At 41.1% G+C, this 15,709-nt stretch overlaps 1 protein-coding gene across 1 annotated transcript in view; it reads left to right on the forward strand.

Moving 5' to 3' along the window:
* Positions 1-14,896, forward strand: part of DLGAP2 (DLG associated protein 2) — a 197,465-nt gene extending 182,569 nt beyond the window's left edge. The window contains exons 9-11 of the mRNA XM_040349803.1: positions 2,084-2,175; positions 6,780-6,932; positions 13,795-14,896. Of these exons, the coding sequence (XP_040205737.1) occupies positions 2,084-2,175; positions 6,780-6,932; positions 13,795-14,013 (464 nt within the window). The 3' untranslated portion in view covers positions 14,014-14,896. The remainder of the gene's footprint in view (positions 1-2,083; positions 2,176-6,779; positions 6,933-13,794) is intronic.
* The last annotated feature ends 813 nt before the right edge of the window (positions 14,897-15,709 follow it).

Raw genomic sequence — 15,709 nt, forward strand, 5'->3', positions numbered from 1 at the left:
GTCGCATACAGCGCGTCACGAGTTGCCGAAAGAAGCCGGACTGCGAGTCGGCTCTATAAGGCGCCTGCGCACCAACGTTCGGCTTCTTTTGGCAACTCGCTGTATGCGACGGTCGGAAGCCTGATTGTGCTTCTAACAACTGTTAGCTTTTCAGCAAAGCAATTTTACATTTTTGTGTTAAAAATTGTCACCAATGACAGATTTGAAGTGGTCATTTAGTGACTGCAGGAGGGGCAAAACGATCAGGCTACAAAAGATAGTATAGAAGCATAAAATTAGTTAAATCATAAAAACTTTCCACTTCCGGACCGCCACATGCCTATATATGTCGGCTGATTGAAGAGGGATATCTTTGTTATGGCAGCAGCTAGATCCAATTTAGTTTGGTCAAACTTACAGGCTGCATTATAACATCCAACGGCACAGTAAGAAACTGACCAAGAAATCAAAATATGTATAAATGCTCTGCAAAGTAAGGTTAGTCTCTGGTTTTAGTCAGAACTACCTCCCATAATACTACTTTAATATTTGTATGTAAAACAATATTTCCTTGCAGTGTATACACATATTTAAAATACAATGGCTGCATTACTAATTAGTGTATTCTGACCGGGGTGGGTGGGGATGTCCCACTGTCAGAATACAATAGTGCAGCAGAGGAGAGCCCTGCTTCTACAATGGTTGTGTGAATGCAGGGATCTGTGAGTTTATTTGCTTTCAAAGGATTTCTAAAGGTTGTATTTAAAAAAATAATAATAAACATCTTATACTTGCCTGCTCTTTGCAATCGTTTTGCACAGAGCAGCCCTGATCATCTTCTTTTTGGGACCGCTGGTGGTCTTGCAATCAACAGCAAGACTCGTGCTAGGGGGGCTCTCGAGCCATGCTCCAGTGAATGGACATTGCCAGGGGTCAAGTCCTGGGGAAAAAAGTGTGGGAACTCCCACCGAAGATCCACTCCCCCACCAAAAAAAAATGATACGCTCATATGCATAATTACTAAACTGCATGTTTTTTTTTTCCGATCCACTGTACCTTAGTAAGTTCTTTCTAAATCCCGCGATAACTCGTGGCAGACCTCCGCAATGTCTCCTGGGAACAATGACAAAAGCTCCCAGGAGACATTGCGGCATCGAGGAAGTGACAGAATACCGACACACTACCTGATGAATCCATATACAGGAGGCGGCCAGTAACATAAAGGATTACTAAGGTTCGCCTGCCCCTGACAGTGACTCGAGCTGGGCATCGCCGCTTAGTGAAGGATTGGCTCGGGCATCTCGGCTGCTCTCGGCTGCTCTAGTCCTGCAAAGGGAACTGAGTTCCTGCTGTGAAAAAAGTGCAGGAACTCCGTTCCCACGCGTTCCCGCAGGACTTGAGCCCTGGACATTGTCCATTCACACACAGAGCGTGGTTCGCTCTCCTCACCCCCCATTCTCTCCTCAGCTGCTGTAATAAGATGAGACTCACATTAGGGGGGCTGAGAGGGAAGCCACACCCAGAAGTTTTTTTTAACCTAATGTATAGAATGCATTAAGATAAAAAGAACTTCTGCCTTTAGAACCACTTTAACCCACTTGTTAAATAATGATGAAAAACTCAGTATACACCTAACTTTATTTCCTGGGTTTAATGAAACTGGGAATCATCCAACCTGGAAGACAGAGCACATTTTGTGGCAAAGTGGACGACACACAGAAAGGTATTGCATCCAGAGGATTGTCCACTGGTTGTAGAATAGATCCAACAGCACACAGCTGTACTTTTCCCTTAGCTACTACACCATTACAAATAAAGTTTAAGATCTTCCTGAAGAAGTCATGTTTTCTCCTACCCATTGACTTCTAATGCAATACACCAAGTTACTGTTCCACCAGCTATATCGCTGCCCTCCTCGTGACCTCCGTGGTCTTAATCAGAACAAAGGGGAAGGAACCTTTTTGATGGTCACCCAATATATCATTTTGGTTGTTGGGAAGTAGGCACTCTCAGCCACAACATTATTAAATATTTTAATTAATCAAAGATAGCTGTTGTTGCTATTTTTTTTTAGAATCAAGTTATATTTTGCTTCTGTGTTTAGATCTAGGTAAAATCCGGAGTGCAGTGGGAAGCGCACAGCTGCTTATGTCACAGAAGTTTCAGCAATTTTATTGGCTTTGTCAGCAAAATCTGGTAAGTCACTTCTGCAAAAAAATAAATAAAAGAATAGCTTATGTATGTGATTTTGCATCAACTTTTCTTACACCTGTGATAATTCTTTAGCATGATGCTATAACAGAGGCGACCCAGGGTCAAATCTTTTAGAAATAATCAGAAACATCTTTACATATGAACTGTTCACTAAGCACAACTCCTAGGCCCTGTACACACGATCGGACAAAACCAATGAAAACGGACTGAAGTTCAGTTTCATCGGTCCAAACTGACCGTGTGTGGGCCCCATCGGTCCGTTATCCTTCGGTCGAAAAATTTAGAACTTGCTTTAAAATTGAACCGATGGACGCCTAACCGATCGGTCAAAACCGATGGTTAGTACGCAAAAGCATCGGTTCAAAACCTGCGCATGCTCAGAATCAAGTTGACGCATGCTTGGAAGCATTGAACTTTATTTTTCTCAGCGTCGTTGTGTTTTACGTCACCGTGTTGGACTCAGTTTCTTAACTGATGGTTTGTAGGCACATCAGACCATCAGTCAGCTTCATCGGTTAACCGATGAGAACGGTCCTTTGTACGCGGCCTTATTGTTAAAGATTATGCTATCCCAGTATTTCATTTTCCTGATACGTGTCTGTTGTACCACGTACTTGTGTTAAAAAAGTATTCTATTTGCTTTGTATTTCTTCCTTTGTGTGAAATACCTGCTGATCCTACCAGCCCCCCTACTTTCCTATTTCAAATTGACCATACTGGGATAGATGTACTCTTATTTCTAGCATGGTCAGTTTTCTGACTGTGCCGGGAGAACAGGCTGCCTGTAATCCAATGGCCAAGACTTGTGATGACACACCCCTTGCACAGCCATTTACTGGAAAGATCAGTGTTCTGCTGTTTCTCCACCCTCAACTTTCCAAGCTCCTTATGAAGCTGAGAACAGAAGTCATGCTATAATTAATAACAAATAAAAAATAAGAAGTATTTGTTATTTCTGAATACAATTTCTATAAATTCAAAAAAACATTTATCTTTAGAAGTCATATTAAAGCAAAACTCCAGGATACGAAAATATTGTCTAAATACAGTATTCTGCACAGAATGCATTAAATAGCAGAGAGATTGAAATCCTATATATAGACGTTAATGCTAGCATATATCTATCCACAATATCAAGCATATAACACATCTTTGTGCAGAATGTTTTATGTCAATCAGCTAACACCACAATTTCATTCCGTCTTTTATTTATTTTATTCATTATTAGTATTAATATTATTGTTATACAGGATTCTGTGAGGGAGTAGCTTGACCCCCTGGAAGAGTTCACTACACAAAAAATAGGCACAGCAAACAGTAGTGAAGGTGAAAAAAACAATAGTCAAAAACAGCAAAACAAAAAAATAAATCCTTGCCAACTTGGCCACTTACTACGTACACAGGTTCCCTGACTATCAGCTAGGTGCAGCCTTGTGCTGTCCCTGCACCTATCTCCCTGTTAAAGAGGCTTGCCACACAGGTGTTGTCTCACCGCACACACAGGTATCACGCTCCCAGTTTCAACAGGCACAAAACTGGTTCCAGGATGGAGCAACTTCCTTTGCCTGCTGGGAGTTTTTGTAGAGGCCTTAATGAGCAAACTTAATTCAGCTGGGTTCATTACCTCTACCCCTGCAGGACTCTCAGCACTTCCCCCTAGTGGTACAAATCAGCATATAGCCTGAATCTGGGACACACATATTTGCCATCCTGGATGCAACAAAGCGATTTTACCTGCCTGTTGTCACAATTTATATAGCGCCAACAGTTTGTGCAGTGCTTTACATCGGGTACAGAGATCTCTGTCATGTTCCAGTAAGCCCACCCCCCTATAGTTAGAACACACCTAGGGAATACACTTAACCCCTTGATCGCCCCCTTGTGTTAACCCCTTCCCTGCCAGTGTAATTTTTACATTTTTGTAGCATTGATCAATGTAATAATATCACTGGTCCCCAAAAAGTGTAATTTGGGGTCAGATTTGTCCACCGCAATGTCGCAGTCCCGCTAAAAATCGCAGATTGTCACCATTACCAGTAAAAAACAATAAAAAAAAATAAAAGTCCCTAAATCTATCCCATACTTTGTAGACACGTTAACTTTAGCTCAAACCAATCTATATACTCCTTTTGCAATTTTTCTTATCAAAAATATGTAGAATAATATATATCAAGCTATACTGATGAATAAATTAGTTTTTTTAATATATATATATTTTTTTGGATATGTATTATAGCAGAAAGTAAAACATAACAGATCAAATAGCACCAAAAGAAAGCTCTATTTGTTGGTAAAAAAGGACATCAGTTTTGTTTGGGTACAGCGTTGCATGACCACACAATTGTCTGTTAAAGCTACGGGGCAAATCCTTCCAGGGCTGAAGTGGTTAAATGATCACAGAGATATCTTGGGTATATGCCCTAATTAATATTTTAAAAATAAAAATGCTTAGTATTGTTAAAGGGGTTGTAAATGATGATGTTTTTTCATAGGATGCATTAAGGTGAAAAAACTTCTGGCAGTCACCGGCCCCCCAGCCCCCCCCCCCCGTTTTACTTACCTGAGCCTCTTATTTCCCTCGGCGGAGATGCGCTCTCCCTCTCTGCACAAGGTCCCGGCTCTTGATTTGATAGATTGATAGCAGCACACCCATTGGCTCCCGCTGCTGTCAATCAAATCCAATGACACGTGCACCGGGGGCAAGGTAACCACCTGGGAGAGCGCTTCTCCTAGGGGGTTATCTGATGAGAGGAGGGACCCCAGAAGAGGACGATTGGGGCCACTCTGTGCAAAACAAGCTGCACAGTGGGAGTAAGAATGACATGTTTGTTATTTTAAATAATAAAAAAAAGGCTTACAATCACTTTAACTTTCTTGGTCAGGAAATTAACCTTAATATGTACCATTTGTGCCAAATATACAGTATTTGTATTATAGTACTGTATAGTGAAGAATTGGTTTAATGTTTAATAGAAGAGTGTGGCACTGCCATCTAGTGGAAATATAGCATAATTACATTAGTAAAAAAAAACGATAAAAAAAGTTTTATTTGAACATTGTCATTTTTTTTTTTACAGCTCCTGCACTGTGGAATACAGTACACAGATATAGTACATCATGCAAAGATCACCAAACCTTTAGGGATATTTCTGACAAGCATACAAATACATTAATTAGGATCTAAAAGAAAAAACTTGTCATACACAGTATACATATTCATCATGCACATTCCTTCATTGTTCTAGCCCAGTCTTGCAGCAGTGGAGTGGATGAGGCAAGCCAGTGTTAATACCACCCAACTGTCACAGGATTTCCACAAAATTCCAGCATCCACGGAATCTGGGAGAGTTGGAAAGTATGAACAGTGGCTTGCATCATCCACGCCAATAGAATTTTTTTTTTGAAGGTTGTAACTGCCCCAGCCAAGTAAAATAACATTTTGAAAAGGTAAAAACCCTTTCCATTCACTGTTATTGATGTTCACATGAATCTCATGTACATTAGAAAACGATATGTCACTCATATGTTTATAGCTGGTTGTTAAAGGAAATGTAAAAAAATTGAAATTGCCAGCTAAAAAAAAAAAAAAAAAACGCAAATCGCGGTAAAAACGTGTGTATACATGCATAGGTGTGAATCGAGCCTTAACCACACCATCTTTGTTATGCTCTGGAGGGTTTGGACCTAAAAAGAAGTGTGTGTGCCTTTCTACTATGCTCATTCATGGAGGGAAAATCCTGCAGTAGTGAATAGGAAAGTTATAATCTCTCTTTTTAACTGAAACTCAACCTGTGAGCAAATAATAATACATTTTTTCTGACGTTTAGTAAATATACAGGGGACCCACATATAATAAGCAATGTCCATTCCCATAAAGAACCACCCCCATGTCCCACACCCTGTCAGAGGTGTGTCATAACTAGTGCAAATACTTGCACCACAAATTAAACTTCATACATGCTTAGTCCAAAATCCGCCTTCTTTTTTTTTTTTACCCTCCTGTCCATGTCCAGCTCTGATGCTGCATCCTTTTCCAGTGGAATTCAGAGTTGCCATTCACGATCATCTGTTTTCTGCATTCTTTCACTCTCCTTGGTATTGAATCTGCTCACACTTTACCTTGTCTCTCTTTCCATTAATTGCCAGGTCCTACTCTGCCTCCTCTGCTATTTCCAATGGTCCTTTCCCCTCTGCCCCTTCCTTTATGCCTCCTGGTTGGCAATCAGGTGCCAATTTATCTCATCTATCCCCCCCAATCCATGTTAACCCACCAGGCCAAATAATACATTTCCAGCAAATATACTTTGTGATTGAGCAACAATATAGTACTTGAGACCAACATTTGCCTAAATGAACTCTTTTATGAATGGGCACACATTTTCTGATGTAATATAATATTTAATAATTTTGTATAGATGTGACTATAGTAGAAAAGAATGATCATTTGCAGTATTAGTCAGAGATTTTCATATATCATTATTGCAACAATAATAGATTGAGTTTTGAGCTAAACAGGTAAGATTGGTAACACTGTGTGTATAAAAGGGTCATACTGACATTCTATTATTGTGTCTTATTAAAATAAGGATCCAAGTGCTATGCCCAGGCCAACATCACAAGACTTAGCAGGATTTTGGGACTTGTTGCAGTTATCCATTGAAGATGTAAGCATGAAGTTTGACAAGTTGCACCAGCTAAAAGCCAATGATTGGAAGACAATTGATTCTCCCGAGAAAAAGGTATGGGTTACACACCATATACAGGCAGCAGTGATCTACTGCTGTAGGGACAGGGGCGTCCCTAGGGGGGGGCCAGAGGGGGCCCTGACCCCCCCAACATCATGCTGTACCCCACCATGTGCCCCCCCAAAAAAAATTGCAATTTTTGTATTTTGCTCCCCGAGAGGGAGAGCGTCCCCAGTCAGCTCTGCGGGGGATTCCTCCCCCTCCCTCTGCTCGCCATCACTGCATAATGTGAGCGCTCACACAACCAGATATTCTAGCCTGGACCGTGTTTAAGTGTGTGCACTGCAGACTGCAGTACACTGTAATCACTGAACTACATTATCTCCATCCCTTCTCTCTCCCCCATCTGTCTCCCTCCCCCTCTCCTGTTCTTTCAAAACATTCACAATTTACTTTCACTTTCAGTTAGGCAGATAATATACAGTGCAAATTTCTTTCCTGCATCCACAGATTGCAGGAAAGAAACTTGCATGATTCCCCCAATCAACAGACAGTGGTGACAAGGGAATATCCCTCCTGCCCAGCAATTATATTCTCCCGACAAACAGTGATTATCACTAGTGGCTATACAGCAACCACTAGTGATAATTATAAGAGAATCTGCTCATTAATGGTTCAAATCTCAGCCAGTTTCTGCTGAACCAGTTGAGATTTAAACTGTCTATGGCTGGTCTTAGCTCTTAGGCAGCCCATACATTGATTAACACTGTGGAGTGTCGGCTTCCTGGCGTGATCGGGCATGTGGGATTTTAAACACACCCGAGCCCATCTCTATTGGTTGTAGACAGTTGAGCTCCCTGTTTCCCTGCAGGTTGCTTAGCAGCAGTGGACCCTTCTCTGATATGCTGATCGGGATGCAATCCAGGTGATGCTCTTAGTCAAATCCTAGTCATAAATATCAGTGATTTTATTGATCAAAGCCCACACTTTACAGGCATAGAGCCCACATGGCTGCTGATCATACGGTTGAATATATTTATGTGGTTGTACTGTTGATGCTAATAATTACTGTGTTTATTAGATCTGACTGGGAGCATCACCTGGATCACATGAGGATCAGCATGTCAACAGAGAAGGTTATACAGCATTACTGCTGCTAGGTGACCAGCTGGGGGCTCGGCTCTCTATAACCAATAGTGCCAGCCTTTCCCTGCATGCACCCGTAATGTCACCAGCACTAGGTCCTAATAGACTGCCGCCGCTGCCAAGGAGACAGATGCCAGACCAGCGCTGTAAATAGCAGGGACAGGACAGCTGGGGATCCCCACTGTGGCAGAACACCAGGGCCCGGTAGCAAGACAACCTGTGCAACCCTGATAGTTCTCCCACTGCTTTGGACCCTTATATTTTCTTGGTGTGCTGGTGACATATATCTCTTGTTTTCTGCCACCCTGGGGGGCCCCAGTATAGTAGGAAGGGAGCTCACTGCAGAACATATGAAAGGGCCCATAGTGGGATCGTAGTAAAGGGCCCCAGGATATATATATATATATATATATATATATATATATATATATATAATTGCATTTTATAGTTGGCCCCCCTACTTTTGTCCCTGTCCCCCCATGTGCCCCCCCTAAGTATGAAAGCTGGAGACGCCACTGTGTAGGGAATGCTAAAGTGGTATTAAAGGTTCATTATTATTTTTTTGCTGTTTCTTAAATAACAACATGTTTTACTTACCTGCTCTGTGCAGTGGTTTTGCACAGAGCAGCTTCTATCCTCTTCTTTTCAAGTCCCCTGCTGTTGTCCTGGCTCCTCCCCCTACAGCAGAGCCACAAGAGAAAGCAGCTTGCCCTCGGGGGAACCGATGCATGCTCATTCCCAAGCTGCTGCTTGCACCCAAGCCGCTGCTCTATGCATCCATAAGATACATAGAGCCACGACTTGGCCCCACCTCCCTGCTCTCTTCTCATTGGGTCACTGGCTGTGATTGACAGCAGTTGGAGCCAATGGGCTCCCGCTGCTGTCTCAGCCAATGAGAGGGGAGAGTCCTGGGGGGGCCGCGGCTATAGTGAACATTGCTGGATCGGAGGGAGTTTAGGTAAGGATTGGAGGGGGGAGGCTGCTGCACACAGAAGGTTTTTTACCTTCATGCATAGAATGTATGAAGGTAAAAAACCTTCAGCCTTTAGAACCACTTTAAACAAAGCTGACAAAGTCTCTGTACTAAAAAGAAGTGCTGTGATATCACAACACTTCTCCTGTAAATGTAATGCAGAATAATCGTGTTTATAGTGATGTGCTACTTAAAGTGGAGGTCCACCATAAAAAAAAATGGCTAAAAAGGCTAAAATTTTTTATAAATAAATACATTTTATACTTACCAGAAATTATTGTTACTAGGCAGATCGTCCTAATCTGCCTCTTCCTCTTCCGCGGTGAGGTTCTGTGTTCGCCTCCTCGCGTTGCCTCCTGGGAAATGGAGGCACGCTGCCTTCTGGGACACACAGGACGGTGTTCCCATTTACAAATAGCCGCGCGACTCGCGCATGCGCAGTAGGAAACAGGCAGTGAAGCCGTAAGGCTTTACTGCCTATTTCGCTTAGTGAGGAAGGCGGCGCCGGGACCCAATCCGAGGGACGGATCTGCCTCGGTCTGCCGACATCGTAGGCAACCTGGACAGGTAAGTGTGCTTCTTAAAAGTCAGCAGCTACAGTGTTTGTATCTGCTCACCTTTAATTAATTTATTTTTACCGCCGGACCTCCGCTTTTAAGTCCAAATTACATATTTTTGCCAAAACATGGCCAACAGTGTTGCTTTAGCCTTAGGTCCCTTTCCTTTGCAACCTCTTAGCTGAAGGATAAAATTGGCATGTGAGCATCTATCAAGAGTCATTTATATATATTTTTTCTTTCTTCAAACATAATACCTTTTTAATTACAAAAAGAACGTGAACATCTGTGCACTTACACCCTCTTGTCAAGATTGGTGGCATCATTTGGGTACTGTGATAGTTCCAAGGCTTAAGATCTGTAAAAAAATAATTAAATAAAAAAGTGGACCACAGGTAAAGTGATCCGTGCAATAGCAACTTTAAAAAACAGACTTTTAAAGGTAAAGTCTTCTAGTACACAGTCTAGATATTATCCCTCCTTTCCCAATGTACTGGAACTATTATTTTTTCTGTTATCTGAGGTCAGTTGAGATTATGTAAATTGGATTTTTTACTTTGAGTTTTCGCAGCTGTTATCTGGTGATTGCCAGAGAGCTGTGGCATGAAAGATGGAGAAATGAAATGCTTGCAACAATGTATGTGCACAGGAACTGTTGGATAAGATAGCAGTCGAAATGACATGCTATAATGCATTCGTAGGTGGAAAATTTATATTTCTTTCTGAAAGTAATTTTTTTGTTCTTTAAAACGTGCAGTCCAAGCTGAAAAAAGCTACCCAAAACTGTCACTGCTGTTTATCTGGGGGCAGTAAATATTGTTGAGTTAATCGTAAGCAGAATGTAGGGTTAGCAGCAGGCCTTTTTTTCTCAGAAAATAGGTGCAGGAACGCAACCGTAACTCCCAAAACCTCCTCCTCCAACACACACACACCCTCCAAACCACATCAAATAGTGGGTATGGTGAAATCATACTAATAGTGGGAGGGTTTCAAAGGGGCATTAAATACCAGGAGTGCATTATGTATAGAGTGCAGAGTTCGGTAAGGTTACACACAGACTGCAGAGTTTAGGGTTGTGCTACATACATAGTGCAGAGTTGAGGGGTGTGCTAAACACAGTGTGCAGAGCCTTCTTCCACAGCTGCTTACCTCTGCATCCTCCAGCCACATGTCACCTTCACCCCTCTTCTTTCCTAGTGCTTCCCCGCACACTGTATGTGGCTCCGCCTCTCTCATTTGCAGGGAGTTCATCCAGTGGGGGTGTCGGCATCCATACTGCTCTCCAAGCACCTACATCTCCCAGGTCCCCATCCCGCACTCAGTGGGAGTCGCTTAGGAGATCCAATCTGTGGGAGCCATCGGAAGACAAGTTGTCACTTGTAAACACAGAAGCCAGTGTTTACAAGTGATAGTGGTGAGCAGGGAGCAAAGGGCCTGAGCCAGAGGTGGTGGAGCTGAGTTCCACCAAGTTCCAGCTGAAAAAAAGCCCTGGTTAGCAGTATTGCTTTACATAATAGCGGGGCTATACTGAGAGATCAACACGTTTACAGGTAACAGGTAGTTACATTGGTACAAGCAGGAACAATCCAGCTGGCAACACAGCTCATATTCCACTGAATTGTACCTGTCCTTTTCAACATAAAAATGCATGTGTATTTGCAATTACAGTTAAGTTACATATCCAAGTCTATATCCAATGGATTACTTAGTGATGTAGTATAGTTTGTCTGTTTCATTAATGTGGAATGTACAGTTGCAAGAAAAAGTATGTGACATTATATGGATTTCTGCACAAATTGGTCATAAAATGTGATCTGATCTTCATCTAAGTCACAACAATAGACAATCACAGTCTGCTTAAACTAATAACACACAAAGAATTAAATGTTACCATAATTTTTATTGAACACACCATGTAAACATTCACAGTGCAGGTGGAAAAAGTATGTGAACCCCTAGACTAATGACATCTCCAAGAGCTAATTGGAGTGAGGTGTCAGCCAACTGGAGTCCAATCAATGAGATTGTAGGTGTTGGTTACAGCTGCCCTGCCCTATAAAAAACACACACCAGTTCTGGGTTTGCTTTTCACAAGAAGCATTGCCTGATGTTAATGATGCCTCGCACAAAAGAGCTCTCAGAAGACCTACGATTAAGAATTGTTGACTTGCATAAAGCTGGAAGGGGTTGTAAAAGTATCTCCAAAAGCCTTGCTGTTTATCAGTCCACGGTAAGACAAATTGTCTATGAATGGAGAAAGTTCAGCACTACTGCTACTCTCCCTAGGAGTGACCGTCCTGTAAAGATGTCTGCAAGAGCACAGCACAGACTGCTCAATGAGGTGAAGAAGAATCCTAGAGTGTCAGCAAAAGACTTATAACATTCTCTGGCATATGCTAACATCCCTGTTAGCGAATCTACAATACGTAAAACACTAAACAAGAATGGATTTCATGGGAGGATACCACAGAGGAAGCCACTGCTGTCCAAAAAAAACATTGCTGCACATTTACAGTTTGTACAAGAGCACCTGGATGTTCCACAGCAGTACTGGCAAAATATTCTGTGGACAGATGAAACCAAAGTTGAGTTGTTTGGAAGAAACACACAACACTATGTGTGGAGAAAAAGAGGCACAGCACACCAACATCAAACCCTCATCCCAACTGTGAAGTATGGTGGTGGGCCATCATGGTTTGGGGCTTTGGGGAAAATGAATTCTCAAGTTTAATAATTCATTTTGCAGGAGAACTTAAGGCCATCTGTCCACCAGCTGAAGCTCACCAGAAGATGGGTGTTGCAACAGACAACAGGACAACGGCCCAAAGCATAGAAGTAAATCAACAGAATGGATTAAACAGAAGAAAATATGCCTTCTGGAGTGGCCCAGTCAGAGTCCTGACCTCAAACCGATTTGAGATGCTGTGGCATGACCTCAAGAAAGCGATTCACACCAGACATCCCAAGAATATCGCTGAACTGAAACAGTTCTTTAAAGTGGAATGGTCAAGAATTACTCCCAACCATTGTGCACGTCTGATCTGCAACTACAGGAAATGTTTGGTTGAAGTTATTGCTGCCAAAGGAGGTTCAATCAGTTATTAAATCCAAGGGATCACATACTCTTTCCACCTGCACTGTGAATGTTTACATGGTGTGTTCAATAAAAACATGGTAACATTTAATTCTTTGTGCGTTATTAGTTTAAGCAGACTGTTTATGTCTATTGTTATGACTTAGGCCTCATACACACGGGCCAGAATCTCGTCAGGAAAAAAACTTAGTTTTTCCTGACGAGATTCTTGGCAAGAATCTCTTGCCGCCCGAGGGTACACACAGACCTTTCAAAAGAACCGTGGTTCTTTTGAAAGGCAAGAACGTAGTGACGTCAACTCGTACAACGAGCATGCGCTCGTCACATTCGATGCCACCATTTTGCTTCACCCTACCTATGCCATGGAAGCTACCGCACATGCGTAAAAGTCATTTCGAGCATGCGTGGGTTTCCACGGCGACAGGTAAGTATACACACTCTCTGGTTTCTCGTCGGGAAGCAGGCCGACAAGAATCTCAACGAGAAAATAGAGAGCAGGATCTCTATTTTTCTCTTCGAGATTCTGGCCAGATTTCCAGACGAGAAACCTGAAAGCTTCGTACACACGCACGGTATACTCCGCAAGAGTATAGTTTTCTTGCTGGTTTTTGCAGAGAAAACCGAGCGTATGTACATTTTATGACCAATTTGTGCAGAAATCCATATCATTCCAAAAGGGTTCACATAATTTTTCTTGCAACTGTAGTTCATATGGGCAGCAAACACAAATCCTTCCCTCTCTTACAAAATTAACTGCAATATGCATTAAACACACACACACACACACACACACACACACACACACAGTGTATGTATGTACTGTATGTGTATACATATATAGATATCTATATATAGATATCTATATATACTGTATATATGTAACAGATCCCTTATTTACCCTCTGTATAGTGTTTGTCTTTTGAAGTCAGAGAGATAGCAGCTGTCATGGAAACAGTTATCAAGCTACTGAAGCTCTGCACTTTTTTTTTCCTTCATCAAAGCAGTCCTTTTAATCATCTTCATTAATAAAGTATTGTTTCACTATGTATATAATTTACAATATGAATATAGCATCAATATGCATAAGATAATAGTGAATATATTACATTTTCAAACTATAAATATCTAATTTGATTATATTTTTAGGATGACAAGAAACCCCCACCTCCAATACCAAAGAAACCTTCCAGGGGAAAATTCCCTATCACTCGAGAAAAGTCTCTGGACCTACCTGACAGACAAAGGCAAGAAGCCAGAAGGCGGCTAATGGCTGCAAAAAGAGCGGCCTCATTTCGGCAAAATTCAGCCAGTGAGCGGGCAGACAGCATTGAAATATATATACCTGAAGCCCAAACTAGGCTTTAAGAACAAAGAACCACTTAGATCTTTTTTAAAACAACATGCTTGTACAGTTTGTAGCACACATTACCAACCATTTGAATCAATTGCTACTGAATATGCCCTTGTCATTGTGCTCGTTGTGCCATACACACAGTGGATTTTTATTTTATTTTATTTTTTTCCTTAGAGTTTGCTAAACTCATTGCAAAAAATGTGTTGTTTTGCAAATCATGTCTGACTTCAAATCAGCTACATGCATAGGGCTTGTTGAGACCTGATTCTCCAACATGTTCTCAGAGGACAACGAGAAAAACCTCTCAAGATGGAACCCAGCGTCAATTCTTGTATATTTCTATTTTTATAAATGATGTGATAATTAGGAACAAGAATAACTAAATGGGTACATCTCACCACTCCCTAGAGGCATTAGCTATTACAAGTAGAAGGTGCTACACATTAGACATGCAGGGGGTAAGGATGCATTGTTTTATGATATTTCAGTTTATTTTAAATAGGTACTGATGCTGCTTCAGTAAGCACTGCTGCGTTGCATTATGCAACCACATGTGTTCTTGTATAGATTACCAACCAGTATCATTTCAAATCGTTTGGATCTTAAAAAATAAAGCTGAAGACCCAACATCCAGTCAAGCTCCCAAGATCTGGTATGGAACCGTCTACTGGGTGGACAGTCTCCTCTCTCCATCCAGCTTTGTATTCTCAATGCAGAAAGACTCAAGGGGGATACAGGTGGAAAGAAAGTGAATGCCTTAAAAAAATTACAGAAAAAAAAGAATGATCTTTATTACCCAGTATATGAAAAGGATACTAGAACATCCTTCCACGGACCCTATATTTATGTTTACATTTTTTTGTCTTTTTTTTTTGAGTAAATAATTTTATCATTTGCTGTGTAACTTTGTGTGTTTACTAAAAAAAAACACACAAAGCTGCTATTACATTGAAAGGGCATCCTTGAAAACGTATATAAATGTTCGCTTTTTAAAATGCCAGTTGTGATGTGGTAAGCAACTTAAGAATCATTAATATCAGTGGTAAATATATTTTGCTTCAATGGTTAATTTAAGGTACAGTAATGGTGAAATGTGATTTACACCTGTAATTTTTTTTTCTTTTATTTTTTATTTTCCTTATGAGAATTCTATAACAACTTGATTGTTTCAGCAAATGGCTGCAAGGGACATGCAATCATAAAATATGGGGAATGTAGCAGTTTATTTTATTCATGTGTCCATTTAAATGTGTGCAAAACAGAAATAGGAACAATGAAACCTCAGATTTATTTTTATTTACTGTAATTATGTGTACGTTTCATTTGGTTTGTCAGAGCTCTTCCATTTCTTTGTGTAGCTTATTGAGGGCAAGTTCTGATGACAGGTTTGCATGATTACTTTATAAAAACAATTACCAAAAACATAGCCTAAAATAATGAATACTTTTTTCTACCCTGTCAGATTATTTTCCTAACAGCTTACTCCCACTATCCCTCTTTTGATGGCACACTTTTCATAACCAATGGAGGTTGTCCACATGAGTCTTCAGTACAAAATTGAAAACATACAAACCTGTTACCTGACCAGGTCCTCACATAAAGGGCTCGTTTGTCACAGATATAGACTGCTCTTGCAGGAATATGCACTGTTGCTAGTAACTTGGTTCCTTTGGGATGTCATGCACTTGTCATCTAGAGTCTGATTAT

Source organism: Rana temporaria, chromosome 4 (genome assembly GCF_905171775.1).
Source record: "Rana temporaria chromosome 4, aRanTem1.1, whole genome shotgun sequence".
Classification (NCBI taxonomy): domain Eukaryota; kingdom Metazoa; phylum Chordata; class Amphibia; order Anura; family Ranidae; genus Rana; species Rana temporaria.